At 42.4% G+C, this 20,120-nt stretch overlaps 1 protein-coding gene across 1 annotated transcript in view; it reads right to left on the bottom strand.

Moving 5' to 3' along the window:
* Nucleotides 1-603: 603 nt before the first annotated feature.
* wnt5b.L (Wnt family member 5B L homeolog) overlaps nucleotides 604-20,120 on the bottom strand; it is a 78,638-nt gene continuing 59,121 nt past the window's right edge. Inside the window, exons 3-5 of the mRNA XM_018241175.2 lie at nucleotides 19,781-20,028; nucleotides 5,827-6,119; nucleotides 604-1,732 (exon numbers count right to left, since the gene is read on the bottom strand). Of these exons, the coding sequence (XP_018096664.1) occupies nucleotides 1,274-1,732; nucleotides 5,827-6,119; nucleotides 19,781-20,028 (1,000 nt within the window). The 3' untranslated portion in view covers nucleotides 604-1,273. The remainder of the gene's footprint in view (nucleotides 1,733-5,826; nucleotides 6,120-19,780; nucleotides 20,029-20,120) is intronic.

The following is a 20,120-nucleotide window of genomic DNA, read 5'->3' on the forward strand; positions in this document are numbered from 1 at the left end:
TTTACTGCTGTACTGCAAGTTGGAGTGATATCCCCCCCCCCCAGCTGCCTAACAACAGAACAATGGGAAGGTAACCAGATAACAGCTCCCTAACACAAGATAACAGCTGCCTGGTAGATCTAAGAACAACACTCAATAGTAAAATCCAAGTCTCACTGAGACACAATCAGTTGAGTAGGAGAAATAACAGCCTGCCAGAAAGCAGTTCCATCCTAAAGTGCAGGCACAAGTCACATGACTGGGGGCAGCTGGGAAACTGACAATATGTCTAGACCCATGTCAGATTTCAAAATTGAATATAAAAAAATCTTTTGAGAATTGGATTTCAGCGCAGAATTCTCCATGAGTAGCATTATTAACTTATGTATTTTGAAAAAAACAACTGCAAGTCCGTAGTTCTTCCTATGGGGCTATAATTCCCTTAGACAGTACATTTGAAGGGTATAGCGTATTATGTGCCCAAAACATTCTTTCTCTGCATTTTGGGAGCTGCCCTATCGGCAACAATAACATAAGCTTCATTGGTTTGTGACGGTGGCATGGCGATTCTCACGCTACTAAATATTTTGTTAAAAATGTTTTAAAGCACAAAATAAACCATACCCCCATCTACGTTGGTTTATTTAAGGAAAAACAAAAGTGAAAAGACAAACCCAAATAGAGTCTAGTTCCCCTTTAAATGTATACAGTGCTGTAGGGATGGATTCGTTATATAATAAAATAGGCAAAGCTGATTTTTGTTTTTCTTCCTTAGTTCCCAGTAGGGATTGTGGCCATCAGTCCAGAGGCAAGCAGTAGCCCTGGAGGCTTATTCATTTGCCAGGTCCATTCTGGCTGTAAAGTCTGCGGGCTACAGATGGCAGGGCAGATTTACATTCTGGGAACATGGCAGAGAAGTGCTGGACGGGGGGGCATCCCGAAATCTCCCATCGCCAGCCCGCTCTTTCTAGGCACATGTGAGTTCTCAGTAGCCGAACTTCGGACGCCGCTGTCCTTTGGTAACAGGGTGAACCCACAGTTCAACAGCAAGGGGGTCTGCCCTCGTTCCTAAATCCCCTCATTCCCCATTAATCAGGGCGTCAGTTCCTGGAGTTCATCTTCCTTTATACACATAGAAAAATATATATATATATCTACATATATATAATGTTATGCCCTATACATATCTATTTTTACTCTCCGTGTGGGGGAAAAGGATGGGGTGCATGGAGGGAATCACGGGGGAACAGGTGGGCAGCAGTCGATGTGAGGCGGCCTCATGGTAGTCGCCACGTTATTTGCACACGTACTGGTCCACGATTTCAGTGCACTTTTTGCACTTGACAAAACAGCACCAGTGGAATTTACAGTGGCACCGCTCCACTTGCACCGTCTTGAATTGGTCGTAGCCCCTCCCACAGCACATCAGCTCGCAGCCGTCCATGCCCTCCGACGTCTTGTTGCACTGGCGCCCGTGGGTGCCCAGAGAGCCTGTGGTTTCATTGTACAAACAGTAGTCCGGACTGGGATCCAGATATACCAAGTCCTCCGCCGTGGGAGGGTTGAAGCGTTGGTTGACCTGTTCCAGTTTGCTCCGCTTATTCAATCGCATGGAGGCGGCACTGTCGTACTTTTCCTTTAAGTACTCGCCCACTTTCCGGAAATCAGCGAGCTGCAACCAGCAAGTCTTCAGGCTACAGGACCCCGAGACACCATGGCACTTGCAAGCCACATCAGCCAGCTTATACACAGCCTGGGAGATAAGGAGAAAAGATAATAGTGATAAATAATCATTGCTTCAAACTACCAATAATTAACTTAAAAGATACGTAAACCTTAAAAATAACTGAATGTAAAATTGATGAGGGTGCTTTTGCACTTTTGCAATGTATTTATATCATTATTTATGTTTTTTTAATTCCAAAATATTAAGGGCAACAGCGCCACCTGCTGGTCATTTTCTGACCAGTCTGACCACCAAGTAGTCAAGGAAGTTGTCAGGAGAAACAAAGAGGCTGCTCTGATGTTCTTCTGCTTAGGAAAGATTTGAGAAAGGTTTCTAATTTTTTTCCTAATCAGAAGAACATCAGAGCAGCCTCTTTCTTTCTCCTGACAACTTCCTTGACTACTTGGTGGTCAGACTGGTCAGACAATGACCAGCAGGTGGTGCTGTCATAACAAAATTCATACACATTAACAGACCATGAATATTTCAATATCTTGGAAGTAAAAAACATAAATAATGAATGTGCATTGCAAAAGAGCTTAGAATAGCCCCCTCGTCAATTTTATATTCACTTGTTTTTAAGGTTTACTTATCCTTTAAATATATTTAGAATTACTCCTTGTGATGCCCATTTCTGCTCTCTAGAGGGTGCTATAGGAAAATGAGGTTTAGCTGACTGTATAGTTGGCCATACACGGGCCGATAAAAGCTCCGACGGGCTTCCCCGATCGATAACTGGCCGAAAGTCGGGCGGGGTTAAAAATACCGTCGGATCACATCCACATCTGACCGTCTGTAATGCCTGCATTGTGATCCGAACGTAAGGCCCGTGATCGGATCAGACCTCAATGTGGGCATATGGGGGAGAGATCCGCTCATTTGGCAATTTCTACGTGTATGGCCACCTTTAGCCGTACCCCATTCATTTAAAGGAGTGGTTCACCTTTAAGTCAACTTTTAGTGTGTTATAGAATAGCTAATTCTAAGCAATTTTTCAATTGGCCTTCGCTTTTTCTTTTTTTATACTTTTTGAATGATTTGCCTTATATTCTGTCTCTTCCCAGCTTTCAAATGGGGGTCACTGACCCATATAAAAACAAATGCTCTGTAAGGCTATACATTTAAGGGGCAAATTTATCAAGGGTCGAAGTGAATTCGAAGGAATTTTCGAAGTAAAAAAATTCGAAATTCTAAGTATTTTTTTGGATACTTCGACCATTGAATAGTATACTACGACTTCGAATTTACTTTGATTCGAAGTAAAATTGTTTGAATATTCGACCATTCGATAATCAAAGTACCGTCTCTTTAAAAAAACTTCGACTTCAATAGTTCGCCAAATTAAACCTGCCGACGTGCTATGTTAGCCTATGGGGACCTTCTAATGCATTTTTCATAGTTTTTTGTAGTCGAAGTAAAATCGTTCGACCAATCGCTGAAATCGTTCGATGGAACGATTTTACTTCGACCACAAAACGGTCAAATTCGGTAAAAAAAAACTTCGACTTCGACATTCGAAGTCGAAGCATAGTCATTCGATGGTCGAAGTATATTTCACTTCGAAATTCGACCTTTGATAAATTTGCCCCGTATTGTTATTGCCAATTTTTATTACTCATCTTTCTATTCAGCCCCTCTCCAATTCATAGTCCAGTCTCTTATTCAAATCAGTGCATGGTTGCTAGGGTAACTTGGAGCCTAGCAACCAGACGGCTGAAATTGCACACTGGAGAGCCGCTGAATAAAAAGCTAAATAACTCAAAAACCACAAATAATAAAAAATGAAAACCAATTGCAAATTGTCTCGGAATATCCCCCTCTACATCATACTAACAGTTAATTTAAAGGTGAACAACCCAGACCCAGCTCACCCCCTAGGAGGCTTCAATTATTGATGCCCCTCCGGATGGCAAGCCCTGCCACTGAATAGAATGAGATCCCAATGCAAAAGTCATGCATGTCGACTATACCGCAGTCATGTCCCATTATGATGAAACCCCAGCCATGACCCACCTAAACCCAGCCTACTCCCAAAAGCCTTGACCCATTTGCTACCCATAAATCTCAACACTACTTGTCATGGGACCCCTGACAACAATGATGGTGGCACAGCATGGTCAGACTTGGCCAAGAAGTTTGGCCAACCAAATCTGGGCATGTATGGCCATACCTGCTGCAAACTGAAACACTGTTACAGTGGAAATGCTCAATATACCCCCAGCTCCCATTTATTTGTACAGGAAACACTAAACATTGTTATAAGGGCTCGGTGTCTCTACAAGACCGGACCCATTACTTGATCATATTTACTGTGTTGTTGGAAGAGAACAGGACACACATTAAAGGTGACTGAAAGCCAAACATAGGGGGCTGGGCAGGCTGAGAGTGGGGGTCTTGTATAAATGGGTGGGTGGGAGGCAGCTGAAAAAGGAGGAAGTGTAACTACTACAACCAAAAAAAGAAAGAAAAGAAAAACATAAACAAAGAATTGTAGGTCATAAAAAAGAGTCTCTGGGAGGAAGGAGGGGGGGGGAGACAGGCAAAAGTAAACAACCCCTCACCAAACTGTACGGGAAGCCAACATTTGTGCTCAGGGAGGTGTGATAAAGCTTTATGGCTGATTTATTACCCTGGGAGTGGGGGGTGGTGAGCCCCCAGGTGAGATTATGTTTCTTAGCTCTCTACCAGTTTATGGTGGGTTGAGGGGGCAGGGACTGCCAATATGACCTTTAGCTTTCCAGTTACTTGGACTTTTACAGTTATTTTCTAAATGGAACTAAATTAAGTAGTGTATGGTTTCATTTTTATTTTTTAGTTATGTGAATTATTTTGCGCTCCTATTCTAACCCCCTCACCTGCCTGACAACCAGAAATCAAATGGATAATGACACTGGATTATTAACTAAATTACTGTTCTTACCAGGTCAGTTCCATATATAATACCCCAGAACACATGGCAGGATAAATACAGTGCCGATTCCATATACAATACCCCAGAACCCATGAAAAACCCCAGAACACATGGCAGGTTAAATACAGTGCCAATTCCATGTATAATACCGAGAACAAATGACAGGATAAATACAGTGGCAATTCCATGTATAATACCCAGAACAAATGACAGGATAAATACAGTGGCAATTCCATGTATAATACCCCAGAGCACATTACAGGATAAATACAGGACCAATACATGTATAATACCCCACAACATATGGCAGGATTAACACAGTGCCAATTCCATATACAATACCCCAGAACTCATAAAAAAATAATACAGTGCCAATTCTATGTATAATACCCAGAACACACATCAGGATAAATACAGTGCCAATTCCATGTATAATACCCCAGAACACACATCAGGATAAATACAGTGCCAATTCCATGTATAATACCCCAGAACACACATCAGGATAAATACAGTGCCAATTCCATGTATAATACCCCAGAACACACCACACGGCAGGATAAATACAGTGCCAATTTAATGTATAATACCCCAGAACACATGGTGGATAAATACATTGGCAATTCCATATATAATACTCCAGAACACAGGGCAGGATAAATACATTGGCAATTCCATATATAATACCCCAGAACACAGGGCAGGATAAATACATTGGCAGTTCCATATACAATACCCAGAACAAATGGCAGGATAAATACATTGTCAATTCCATATATAATACCCCAGAACACAAGGCAGGATAAATACTGTTCCAATTCAATGTATAATACCCCAAAACACATGGCAGGAGAAATACAGGGAGAAATCTACGTATAAGACCCCAAAATAAAACGCAGAATAAATACAGTGCCAGTTCCATGTATAATACCCCAGAACCCACGGCAGAATATATACAGGGAGAATTCCATGTATAATACCCCAGAACACAGGGCAGGATAAATACAGTGCAAATTACATGTAAAATACCAAGAACACATGGCAGGATAAATAAAGGTTAATTCCATGTATAATGGAACTTTAAACTTCCCTGGTAGATAGATATCTTGCTGATTTTTGGTCTGAAATTGATCAGCCTGCTTTTATTGTCCCATGTATGGTCAGTGTAGTCTTGCCCAGAAATTAATGATAAGGTGCACGTTTCTCTTACCCTGCGCCCAGCCTCGTTGTTCTGGAGGTTCATTAGAGAGCGAGCCTGTTCTTCTGACCCTTTAGGGAAATTCTTTTCTCTTTCCCGTGCGTCCACAAACTCCTTGGCGAAACGGTAGCCGTATTCTACATTGTCCCCGCAGCCCCCCCAAAGCCAATCCCGAGGCAGATCCTTGGGTCGGGGTGTCCGGCTGCAGCCGCAAGTGGACAGTTCCCCTTCCCGGCAGGCACGGCTGATGGCGTTAACCACCCCGGCGGCACTGATGGAATACGTAAATGCCGCCTCTCTGCTTCCTGAGAATGGGAAGAGATGGAAAGGGAGGGAATGAGTACAAAGGAACATTCTTTTTCTGAAGCACTCAAGTTTCAAATTGTTACCTGGATGCTACTTACTCTAGCAACCAAGCACTGAGTTGAATGACAGACTATAAAAATAATACAATGAAGCCAGAATAGAATGATAAGTAACCATTTAATATAAAATGGGCTATTGCTATTGAAACCATTAACCGCCTGGTTCTGACTCCTGAAACAATGTAGCAGAAGCTTGCTTTGCATTCTGCCCTCTGAATAATTTGGCAGTTGAATATATTGCATGGCTGTACTCTGTTATTTCCTGCTATCACTTTACAGAAGACACAAATTCCCGCTTTTTATATGACAAAGAAGAACCAAACCCCCCACACCTCCCCGAAACTGCCTCCCGTCGGCTAGAATGTAAATCGCCTGCGGGGTGGCAATCGGTGCGCTTCGTTTTCCGAAGTCGCCTCATGAGGAAACTTCGGGCAGCTTTGGAAAGCGAATCGCTCCTAGTGCCATCCCGCCGGCAATTTACATTCTAGCCGGCAGGAGGCAGTTCAGGGAGATTAGTCATCCTGAAGAAGAGGCGATTTATCGCCAAGCGACAAATCTCCCCGAATCTGAGCGTGTCTCTGCAGTAAGAGTCCAGGGTGGATATAAACCCTCCATAAGGATGTAAACTCCCCATACCCCCAGCTGAAATTCCAAATTGGAGATCTGCTTAACAAAAGGCTACACATACTATAAAAAAAAATGAAGCCCAATTGCAGATTATTGCAGAATATCACTCTCTACATCATCTTAAAAGTTCATTCAAAGGGGTGGTTCACCTTTAAGTCAACTTTTAGTATTTTATAGAATGGCCAATTTTTCAACTGTCCTTTTTTTTTATAGTTTTTGAATTATTTGCCTTTTTCTTCTGACTCTCTCCACCTTTGAAATGGGGGCCACTGACCCAATCTAAAAAAACAAATGTTCCATAAGGCTCCAAATGTATTGTTATTGCTACTTTTTAATACGCAACGGTCTATTCAGGCCTCTTCTATTCATATTCCAGTCTCCTATTCAAATGAATGCAAGGTTAGCTAGGGGAATTGAGATCCTAGCAACTGGAGTGCCAAAATTTCAAACTGGAGAGCTGCTGAATAAAAAGCTAAATAAAAAAATAAAAATTGCAAATAGTCTCAGAATATCACTTTCCACATCATATCACTAGTTATAGGTAAACAACCCCTTTAGTGCAGAGACACACGTGGAGATCTGGGGAGATTTAGTCGCCCGGCGACAAATCGTGTCTTCTTCGGGCGACTAATCTCCCCGAACTGCCTTCCCGCCGGCCAGAATATAAATCCCCGGCGGGGTGGCACTCGGATCGTTTTGTTTTCTGTAGTCGGCCGAAGTTTCTTCATAGTAATAAAACAGTTGTACTTGATCCCAACTAAGATATAATTCATCCTTAAGGTAAGGACACACGATCGGGGAGACTTAGTCGCCCAGCGACAAATCGCCTCTTCTTCGGGCGACTAATCTCCCCTGAAAAGCCTTCCCGCTGGCTAGAATGTAAATTGTCAGCGGGATGGCACTCGGAGTGCTTAGTTTTCCGAAGTCGCCTAAAGTTGCCGGGGAAACTTTGGGTGACATCAGAAAACTAATCGTTCTGATTAGTCGTCCAAAGAAGACGCGATTTGTCGACTAATTTCCCCGAGCGTCTCTGCCCTTAATGGTAATGTACACGCCAAACTGTGATTGTATAACAAATTAGGTGCCATGTAAGGAGCCTTTGTTATGAGACGGACAGGTGGGTGCTCTAGAGAGGAAAGAGAGATAAGTGGCCAGACTGCTCTTATGGGAATTACAATATATATTAGAAGTGTTGGAGGGATTTATAAGTGTCAGAAGCTCCGAATTACGGAATGCCCATCTCCCGTAGACTTTATTTTATCCAAATAATCCAATTTTTTTTTAAATGATTTCCTTTTTTTTCTCTGTTATAATAAAACAGTAACTTGTACTTGATCCCAACAAAGAGATAATTAATCCTTATTGGAGGCAAAACCAGACTATTGGGTTTATTTGGTGTTTACATGATTTTCTAGTAGACTTGGGGGCCGATTCACTAAGGGTCGAATATCGAGGGTTAATTAACCCTCCATATTCGACTAGGAATTAAAATCCTTCGACTTTGAATATCGAAGTCGAAGGATTTAGCGCAGATAGTTTGATCGAACGATCGGAGGATAATTCCTTCGATCGAACGATAAAATCCTTCGAATCGAACGATTCGAAGGATTTTAATCCAACGATCGAAGGAATATCCTTCAATCAAAAAAAGTTAGACAAGCCTATGGGGACCTTCCCCATAGGCTAACATTGACTTCGGTAGCTTTTAAATGGCGAACTAGGGGGTCGAAGTTTTTTTTAAAGAGACAGTACTTCGACTATCGAATGGTCGAATAGTCGAACGATTTTTACTTCGAATCCTTCGATTCGAAGTCGTAGTCGAAGGTCGAAGTAGCCCATTCGATGGTCGAAGTAGCCCCAAAAAATCTTCGCAATTCTAAGTTTTTTACCTTCGAATCCTTCACTCGAAGTTAGTGAATCGGCCCCTTAAAGTATGAAGATCCAAATTAAATCACTACATCAAAGGATAATATATGATTCTCTACACATATGGCAGCTCCTGCTGTAGCATAAGTGGAATGCTCTGGGCACAGAATCTCTTACTATGGCATTTACCATCCATATGTATGAATAATGACTTACACACACTTCTACTGTGTATCCCCCGGGGTGAGACCAACGATCTCTTTGTATGTGAATACATGTCTGATAGGGGCAGCTGCCTGTGTTTTCTCTGTGTGCTGGGACGTGCTAGCAATGTGTAAAGCAGATCTGATACGAGTCGTTTGCACCTTTAAGGCACGACTGAGTGCTGCCATGTCTTGCAGTCGGGGGCTTATCAGCAGAGCTATGGCAGATAAAGAGGCTCTTTGCATATCAAACCGAATATCTCTACAAACCTGATGCCCTGAAGTGGCTACTCAATTGTCTCAGGGGCTAAAGGAATAGCTTGGACTTTGGCCTCAAACATTCCTTCTGGCTGCTTCACCTTTCCAAATGAAAGCTGGCCATAGATGTAAAGATTTTTAAAAGACCCGATCGTCATTGTGAGACCACGATTATCTCGAAGCGATCGTACGAATTGTCCATCAATTAAAAAGACCAATTTGCCAGGAAAACAAAGGGGAGCTGCTTGCTTGGCCCTGCAAACATAGATACATTGCACTGGGACCGACAAAGATTTTTTAACCTGGCCGATCAATTTTCTGACATCGTAAAATGTACGATCGTTCGAATCCCACTAAATTACGATAATTTCGAAGGATTGGTCGGACTTCGCTAAAATCGAAGTCCGACCAATCCTTCGAAATTATCGTAATTTAGTGGGATTCGAACGATCGTAAATCTTCGGCAAGAAAAATCTTTGCGTCTATGGGGAGCTTTAGAGATGATGCTCGGGCATTGTTAAGTCTGTTACGATTTTAGCGAAGTCCGACCAATCCTTCGAAATTATCGTAATTTAGTGGGATTCGAATGATCGTACATCTTCGGCAAGAAAAATCTTTGCGTCTATGGGGAGCTTTAGAGATGATGCTCGGGCATTGTTAAGTCTGTCACGGATGCATAGACTACAGGTATGGGGCCTGTTGTCCATAATGATCGGCACCTGGGTTATTCCGGATAACGAATCTTTCCATAATTAGGATCTTCATACCTTAAGTCTACTAGAAAATCGTGTAAACGTTAAATAAACCCAATAGGCTGGTTTTGCCTCCAATAAAGGCAGAGAGACACACTGCTATTTCGGGAGATTACTCGCCCAGCGACAAATCGATTCTTCTTCAGGCGAGTAATTTCCCCGAAAAGCCTTCGCGTCGGCTAGAATGAAAATCACCGGCGGGATGGCACTCGGAACGCTTCTGGTTTACTCAACCAACTTCAGGCGACCTCGGAAAATGAATCACTCTGAGTGCCATCCCGATTTAGATTCTAGCCTACAGGAAGGCTTTTTGTGGAGATTAAGTCGCCCGAAGAAGAGGCGATTTGTCACCGGGCAAATAAATTTCCCCGAATCTTAGCGTGTGCCCTTACCCTAAGGATGAATTATATCTTAGTTGGGATCAAGTACAAGCTACTGTTTTATTTTTACACAGAATCATTTTTTAAAAATTTGGATTATTTGGATAAAATGGAGTCTATGGGAGACGGCCTTTTCGTTATTCTGAGCTTTCTGGATAACGGGTTTCTGGATAACGGATCCCATACCTGTACCATCATTTTAGAAAATCGTGTTCTGTTATTGGGATAATGGGACACTAGCTTTGTAGGCCTGTAAAGAATACAAGTATGGGACCTGTTATCCAGAATGCTTGGGACCTGGGGCAAAGACACAAGCTCCTATTTCGGGAGATTAGTCGATTCTTCTTCGGGCGACTTATCTCCCCGAACTGCCTTCCAGCCAGCTAGAATGTAAATTGCTGGCGGGATGGCACTCAGAACGCTTCGTTTTCGGAAGTCGCCCGAAGTTTCCTCATCAGGCTACTTCGGAAAACGAATCGCTCTGAGTGCCATCCCACTGACGATTTAAATTCCAGCCGATGGGAAGGCTTTTCGGGGAGATTAGTCGCCCAAAGAAGAGGCGATTTGTCACCGAGCGACTAAATCTCCCCGAAACTTAGGGGCCGATTCACAAAGGGTCGAATATCGAGGGTTAATTAACCCTCGATATTCGACTGGGAATTAAAATCCTTCGATTTTAGCGCAAATAGTGCGATCGATCGAAGGATTTTAATCCAACGAATGAAGGAATATCCTTCGATCAAAAAAATTTAGGAAAGCCTATGGGGACCTTCCCCATAGGCTAACATTGAGTTCGGTAGCTTTTAGATGGCGAACTGGGGGGTCGAAGTTTTTTCTTAAAGAGACAGTACTTCGACTATCGAATGGTCGAATGGTCGAACGATTTTTAGTTCGAATAGTTCGATTCGAAGTCGTAGTCGTAGTCGAAGGTCGTATTAGCCCATTCGATGGTCGAAGTAGCCCAAAAAACACTTCGAAATTCTACGTTTTTTTACTTCGAATCCTTCACTCGAAGTTAGTGAATCGGCCCCTTAGCGTGTGCCCTTACCCTAAGGATGAATTATATCTTAGTTGGGATCAAGTACAAGGTACTGTTTTATTATTACACAGAAAAAGGAAATCATATGGGAGATGGCCTTTTCGTAATTCTGAGCTTTCTGGATAACGGATTCCATACCTGTACCATCATTTTAGAAAATCATGTTCTGTTATTGGGATAATGGGACACAGGCTTTATTGGCCTGTAAAGAATACAGGTATGGGACCTGTATTCCAGAATGCTCGGGACCTGGGGTTTTCCGGATAACGGATCTTCCCATGATTTGGATCTTCATACCTTAAGTCTACTAGTAAATCATGTAAACATTAAATAAACGCAATAGGCTGAGTTTGCTTCCAATAAGGATTAATTATATCTTAGTTGGGATCAAGTACAAGATACTGTTTTATTATTACATAGAAAAAGGAAATCATTTTTAAAAATTTGGATTATTTGGATAAAATGGAGTCTATGGGAGATGGCCATTCCGTAATTCAGAGCTTTCTGGATAACGGGTTTCCCATACCTGTACAGGAGAAATGGAATGGCCTTCAAAGAGAATGAATTTCTATAGGGACAGGCAGGCTTACAACAGACTAGATAAGCCAGGTGGCAGCTCCTGCTCATATTAATAAAGGGAAAGTGGTCAAAGGTAATGTTCTGTGCACAGAATAAATTATAGGGGTGCTTCACCTTTAAGTTAACATTTAGGGGGTTATTTATCAAAATCAAATTTTTTTGTCCAAGTAAAAAAAAGTCAGACCAAATTAGAATCCACGATTTGACCTTATTTATCATTGAAAAAACTTGAATCGATTTGGTAAAAAAAAAAAAAAGTCAGGTTTTTACTAAAAAAAAACAACACAATTTTTCAGGTTTTATGCTCAAACTTTTAGTGAAATCGCTTGAAACCCCCAAATTTTTCGGATCTAAGGTCAAAACTCAGCGCAGACCATTTATAATGGGGCCTTAGCCATTGACTTTGACAGGACCCCGACAGCCTGGAGATGGAGTATTTTCTGATTTGGACTTTTAGCAGCCTCGGAATAATAAATCATGAAATTTTGTTTGTTTTTGGCACTCTGACTTTAATAAAAAAAAAACCTAAGTATGTTTTAGAAGGACTAAGTCTAAGCAACTTTTCAATTGGTCTTCGTTATTTATTTTTTTCTATAGTTTTTGAATTATTTGCCTTCTGACTCTTCCAAGCTTTCAAATGGGGGTCACTGACCCCATCTAAAAAAAACAAATGCTCTGTAAGCCTACATATTTATTGTTATTGCTGCTTTTTATTACTCATCTTTCTCTTCAGGCCTCTCCTGTTCATATTACAAGCAATGCATGGTTGCTAGGTCATTTGGACCCCAGCAACCATATTGCTGAAATTGCAAACTGAAATGAAACTCAAATATTAAAAAATGGAAAACAGCAGCAAATTGTCTCAGAATATCACTCTCTACAATTAAAAGTTAACTCAAAGGTGAACAACCCCTTTAAATCCTTCTCATGTACTCTCTGATGTAATAGCCTAATGTAGCCCTTTGTAAAATATAATAAGCCAATAAAGAACCTGTAAAATATATAGTGAATAAAGTACCCCCTCTATAAAATATAAGGATATTATAAGTCACCAAGGAGTTTTATGACCATATAAAAGAGCAAGAGCATCAGAACTTTTTACCAGGATATAATTTACAAGATATTCGTGGCTTTTGTGTATTATAAAGATATTATAAGCCACTGAGGAGTCCCATGACCATATAAAAGCACGAGGCTGAAGGCCGAGCAACCTTGCACCATTATATTGCCATTCACAGAACCCCTCAGTGACTTCTAATATCCTTATCGTTTACAGTAGGGGGTACATTATTTCTTATAATTCATGAGTGATACTCGGAGTTCCCTGTATAACTCAGCCTGCAGCCTTGTGCCTTTATATGGTCACAGAACAACCCCTCAGTGACTTCTAATATCCTTATCATTTACAGTAGGGGGTACATTATCCCTTATAATACATGAGTGATACTCAGAGTTCCCTGTACAACTCAGCCTGCAGCCTTGTGCCTTTATATGGTCACAGAACAACCCCTCAGTGACTTCTAATATCCTTATCATTTACAGTAGGGGGAACATTATCCCTTATAATACATGAGTGATACTCAGAGTTCCCTGTATAACTCAGCCTGCAGCCTTGTGTCTTTATATGGTCACAGAACAACCCCTCAGTGACTTCTAATATCCTTATCATTTACAGTAGGGGGTACATTATCCCTTATAATACATGAGTGATACTCAGAATTCCCTGTATAACTCAGCCTGCAGCCTTGTGCCTTTATATGGTCACAGAACAACCCCTCAGTGACTTCTAATATCCTTATCATTTACAGTAGGGGGTACATTATCCCTGATAAAACACGAGTGATACTCAGAGTTCACTGTATAACTCAGCCTGCAGCATTGTGCCTTTATATGGTCACAGAACCCCTCAGTGACTTCTAATATCCTTATCATTTACAGTAGGGGGTACATTATCCCTTATAATACATGAGTGATACTCAGAGTTCCCTCTATAACTCAGCCTGCAGCCTTGTGTCCTTATATGGTCACAGAACCCTTCAGTGACTTCTAATATTCTTATCATTTACAGTAGGGGGTACATTATCCCTTATAATACACAAGTGATACTCAGAGTTCCCTGTATAACTCAGTCTGCAGCCTTGTGCCGTTAGATGGTCACAGAACAACCCCTCAGTGATGTCTAATATCCTTATCATTTACAGTAGGGGGTACATTACACCTTATAATACATGAGTGATACTCAGAGTTCCCTGTATAACTCAGCCTGCAGCCTTGTGTCTTTATATGGTCACAGAACAACCCCTCAGTGACTTCTAATATCCTTATCATTTACAGTAGGGGGTACATTATCCCTTATAATACACGAGTGATACTCAGAGTTCCCTGTATAACTCAGCCTGTAGCCTTGGGCCTTTATATGGTCACAGAACAACCCCTCAGTGACTTCAAATATCCTTATCATTTACAGTAGGGGGTACATTATCCCTTATAATACATGAGTGATACTCAGAGTTCCCTGTATAACTCAGCCTGCAGCCTTGTGGCTTTATATGGTCACAGAACCCTTCAGTGACTTCTAATATCCTTATCATTTACAGTAGGGGGTACATTATCCCTTATAATACATGAGTGATACTCAGAGTTCCCTGTATAACTCAGCCTGCAGCCTTGTGCCTTTATATGGTCACAGAACAACCCCTCAGTGACTTCTAATATCCTTATCATTTACAGTAGGGGGTACATTATCCCTTATAATACATGAGTGATACTCGGAGTTCCCTGTATAACTCAGCCTGCAGCCTTGTGCCTTTATATGGTCACAGAACCCCTCAGTGATGTCTAATATCCTTATCATTTACAGTAGGGGGTACATTACACCTTATAATACATGAGTCATACTCAGAGTTCCCTGTATAACTCAGCCTGCAGCCTTGTGCCTTAAGGGTAAGGCCACACTGGACACCTTCCCTCACTCTGTGCCGGCTAACCGGCTAAAATGAAAAAAACGCTGGGGCTAATCACACGCCTCACGAGGAAACTTCGGAAAACGAATCGCCACGTGTGATTAGCGCCGGCACAGAGTGAGGGAAGGCGTTTGGGGAGATTGGTCGCCGCAAAGACAAGGCGATTAGTTGCCAGGCGACCAAATCTCCCCAAAACGCCCAGTGTGGCCTTACACTTATATGGTCACAGAACAACCCCTCAGTGACTTCTAATATCCTTATATCTGCATTTGTTTTCAGTCCCAGTACCGCAGGTGTGTGTAAAACCCCAGAGAAGAGGAGTGCATTCAGGGTGTGTTTGGGCAGATCCGCAGAGATAAAATGCAGGAATTCATTGAGCCCCAGCACCCAGTACACACAGGGCAGGAAGCGCAGCACAGGGTGCATCTGAGAGGGATTCTTATGACATGTTATGAGGCTCTCAAAAAGTAGGTGCAAAGTGAATGCAACCAGAGCTTTCAAGCGGACTCCTTTAGAAATGTATGAATATTCTGGGAGTCAAAGTGTTAACATCACTGGCGTGCCGCTCTGGCATAGAGCTGCCAATGGGGTGTTTAACCCCTCCAGCACTGCATTCTCCCACTTTGCACTTCATATGGAAATCGTTAGTATTTGGCACAGGACGTGTCCCATGGGAATAGTTTTGGAGTTAGTAGCTAGAAAAGCCTAATACACACACCCCTTCCACCCCCCAGGGGGATTAGAAATGCATGGAGAGAGGATACTAGCCCTTTAACACCTTGCCTTTATTGTCCCACACATCAAACCAGTCCGGAGCTGGTGGTCTCTTCCCACAGTACACTGCATTTCAAAAGGGACCCGAGACAATGCCCCCCTCACACCTCAAATCAAAGGCACAGAGTTGGGTTGCTAATGGGAGGGGGAGGGAGCTGGAGCCACTTGAAAACCACTTGAAACCAGTCCACTCCCATCCTTGTACAGTGAACTTGCTACTGATCTATCAATGCGCGGACCCTTTATGGGACCCTTAATAGGTGCCTGTCCTTAGCAACGTTCCATAGTCACCCAACACACTTTTACAGCATCAGTGTGGCCCCCTGCATAACAGAACTCCCCCTGCACCCTCCTAACCTTCCCACCACCCACATACAATCAGGGCACCCATCAGGGGGATGTCAGAAGTGTGACTCGGGGGCTGCCTCTGCTATGGCCCTAATGACCAATATTTATTTCAAAGGGTACCCCCAAAATGAATTTTATGCACATTGTTACATCACCTACACGTTATTACATCACCTACACATTGTTACTTCACCTACACATTGTTACATCACCTACACATTGTTACATCACCTACACATTGTTACTTCACCTACACATTGCTGAACCATTGCACATGCCACTATGTCTACTAGTTATCCCCTCATCTAACACCTCCAATATATAGGTAGCAGTATTGGCCTCCTATGGGGTATTATGAGAGATGGGGGATTATGGGAGTTTTAGTTCTGGAAGGGAGATGAATACCACAATCCTTGGCAGTGTTGTTCACCTAGAACTGGTCGACTGAACTGGTCCAGAGTATTTCTATGGCCCCAGACTGCCCAAGAGTCCATTGTATGGCATGTGGTAATGAGACAGCTGACCAGCACTAATCTATGGTGCAACCTTTCCTCTGTTCCATTTGTCCACCCTACATATCAATTCCCACATTGACCCCAAACACTGCCCCCTGCCCTACCTACTGCCCTACACCACGCGGTGTCTGCCTGCCGTCCTCATTATATCATGCCCACCAGCTTCTCTCTTACTGACCTTATGAATTACTTGCCTGTAAACCCCCACCCTATCCCAGTGGCTGACCCCACACATAATGTATGGCTGCAGCCTGCACTTCTGCTACACTTCCTGGGGAAATCCAACACCGGGTAACTTTCTCCTAAAGTTCAAGGAAAGGGCATGGGGTCTTTTGGGAATTAGAGGCAGGATCCTGTCCCCATGCAGAGGGGACACAGCATGGCCTGAGGCAAACTAGATAGGAAAAGCATGGCCAGACCCCAGACACGGGGAATGTTTATTGCACAACAAACATACAAAATAGGATCCGTTATTCCATGATCAGTACAAGGAGTGGCTCCAAACCTTGATTCAATTGGTCATTCTTATTTCCTATAAACTTTTCTACTTCCCAAGACTGCAGGATGAGTTATATAGGGAACTCTGAGTATCACTCATGTATTATAAGGGATAATGTACCCCCTACTGTAAATTATAAGGATATTAGAAGTCACTGAGGGGTTGTTCTGTGACCATATAAAGGTACAAAGTTACAGGGTGAGTTATACAGGGAGCTCTGTGTATCACTCATGTATTATAAGGGATAATGTACCCCCTACTGTAAATGATAAGGATATTAGAAGTCACTGAGGGGTTGTTCTGTGACCATATAAAGCCACAAGGCTGCAGGCTGAGTTATACAGGGAACTCTGAGTATCACTCATGTATTATAAGGGATAATGTACCTCCTACTGTAAATGATAAGGATATTTGAAGTCACTGAGGGGTTGTTCTGTGACCATATAAAGGCCCAAGGCTACAGGCTGAGTTATACAGGGAACTCTGAGTATCACTCATGTATTATAAGGGATAATGTACCCCCTACTGTAAATGATAAGGATATTTGAAGTCACTGAGGGGTTGTTCTGTGACCATATAAAGGCCCAAGGCTACAGGCTGAGTTATACAGGGAACTCTGAGTATCACTCGTGTATTATAAGGGATAATGTACCCCCTACTGTAAATGATAAGGATATTAGAAGTCACTGAGGGGTTGTTCTGTGACCATATAAAGACACAAGGCTGCAGGCTGAGTTATACAGGGAACTCTGAGTATCACTCATGTATTATAAGGGATAATGTACCCCCTACTGTAAATGATAAGGATATTAGAAGTCACTGAGGGGTTCTATTCCCATATAAGGCTGCAGGTGGAGTTATTTTTTTATTACAGGTCCAGCCACATGCTCCAATGTTCTACACACTAGATCCAGGGCTCCATGGCCTTTCCATTAATCCCAGGCCAGTTCACAAACAATTCCAAACGAGGTTCCGTAACGATATCTGTAATATTTATGTTTTGCAGCTGATTAACAAGCACATTCCATGCACCGTATTTAGTATTTAGCCACTGGATCTCATTCCAAGAGTTATGCTTATCTTTCCCAATTACCCTCTGTCTTTTCCTGGTTATATTTCTTAGAACTGAACTATTTCCACCCACCATCAACTCATCCAGCACAGCCGACAGCTGAGTAAACTGGGATCAAACGCTGGTTAATAGCCCGGACATATATTTGGCTCAAATGGCTGCAGTCAGTCTCTGTTTGCTGCCCAGCCCCGGGAGTATAAAGGTGTCACACTCACACCTTCAAGGATAATTATTCACTTGATTTACTAAACTCATCTCGCCAGCCTTACTAGCAGACCCATATCATTCCAGATACATAGGGGCACATTCTTGTGCCAGGCTGCTTTGAATAGTTTAAAGAGGTTGTTCACCTTTGAGTTCAATTTTAGTATGATGTAGAGAGTGATATTCTGAGACAATTTGCAATTGGTTTACATTTTTAATTTGTTGTGGCTCTCCAGTTGGCAATTTTAGCAGTCTGGTTGCTAGGGTCCAAATAACCCTAGCAACCATGCATTGACTTGAATAAGAGACTTGAAAATGAATAGGAGAGGACCTGAATAGAAAGATGAGTAATAAAAAGTAGCAATATCAATACATTTGTAGCCTTACAGAGCATTCATTTTTTTTTAGATGGGGTCAGTGACCCCCATTTGAAAGCTGGAAGTCAGAAGAAGGCAAATATTTCGAAAACTATAAAGAAAAAATAAAGTTGAAAGGTTGCTTAGAATTATCCATTCTAGAACATACTAAGGGGGTTATTTATTAAACTCTGAATGCCAAAAACACGAAATTTTACTATAAAATCTGAATTTTTAGTGAGAAAAAAAAAACGCCAATTTTTCCAGATTTATTATACCCCGAGGATGGAAAAAGTCTGAATCCGAAAATCCGGCATTTCAGAACTGCTGAGGTTGCATATAAGTCAATGGGAGAGCCCCGGAGATATATTGATCTGCGCTGGGTTTAGTGCAATAATCTGAAGATTTTGTGGTTTTCGGGCAAAAATCTGAAAAAATCAGAAAAATTTGTTTTTTTTCTCGCACAGGAAATTTTCGGGAAAATGTATTTCAGACTTTGATAAATGGGCCTCCCCATGTTACATTAAGGGCAGGGACACACGTGGAGATTCAGGGAGATTAGTTGCCCGGGGACAAATCACCTCTTCTTCGGGCGACTAATCTCCCCGAACTGCCTTCATGCCTGCTAGAATCTAAATTGCCGGTGGGATGACCCTCGGATCGCTTCGTTTTACGAAGCTTTAAGAAGTTGTCTCACGAGGAAACTTTGTAAAACGAAGTACGAGATCGCCGGCAGGATGTCACTGGGATCGCTTAATTTTCCGGAATTGCTTGAAGTTGCTTAATGTGGAAACTTTGGGCGACTTCGGAAAACAAAGTGCTCCGAGTGCCATCCCACCGGCAATTTAGATTCTATCGGGCGGAAAGGAAGTTCAGGGAGATTAGTCGCACGAAGAAGAGGCGATTTGTCGCCGGGCGACTAATCTCCACTTGTGTCTCTGCCCTTAAGGTAACATGGGGAGGCTTATTTATCAAAGTCTGAATTTATCTCATTATTTTCTGAAAAATTCAGAAAAATCCTGGTAGAGTTGGCACAGCTTTCCTCTTATTTATCGATACATTTTCCAGAAAAATTTTCTGTGCGGGGGGAAAAAAAAAAACCACAAAATCTTTGGATCAACCCACAACACGTTAACCCATTCAGCGACAGCCCCAGCGCCACTTACCTATTTGCATGACCCTGCCAAACACGGAGTTATTGTCCACGGTACTGCAGTTCCACCTTCTGTGTTTGAACTGATGTTGGCACTCCTTGATGCCAGTCTTAGCTCCTTCTCCAATGTACACCATGTGATCCTGGTAGAGTTGGCAAAGCTTCCTTTGCCCGGGCGAGAGCCCAGTTAGTTGGCTACACAGAGGCTGAGCTCCGATGATATACATCTCTGGCCTCTGCACTGGGTTCAGAGCCAGCGACCTACAGGGAAGAATAGGGCACTATGATTAAATCTGTAGAGACACTGCCCTCTCCATGTCTGCCCACCTGCAGCAGAATTTCAGGTTTACTTG

The sequence above is a fragment of the Xenopus laevis genome, chromosome 3L (genome assembly GCF_017654675.1).
Source record: "Xenopus laevis strain J_2021 chromosome 3L, Xenopus_laevis_v10.1, whole genome shotgun sequence".
Classification (NCBI taxonomy): Eukaryota; Metazoa; Chordata; class Amphibia; order Anura; family Pipidae; genus Xenopus; species Xenopus laevis.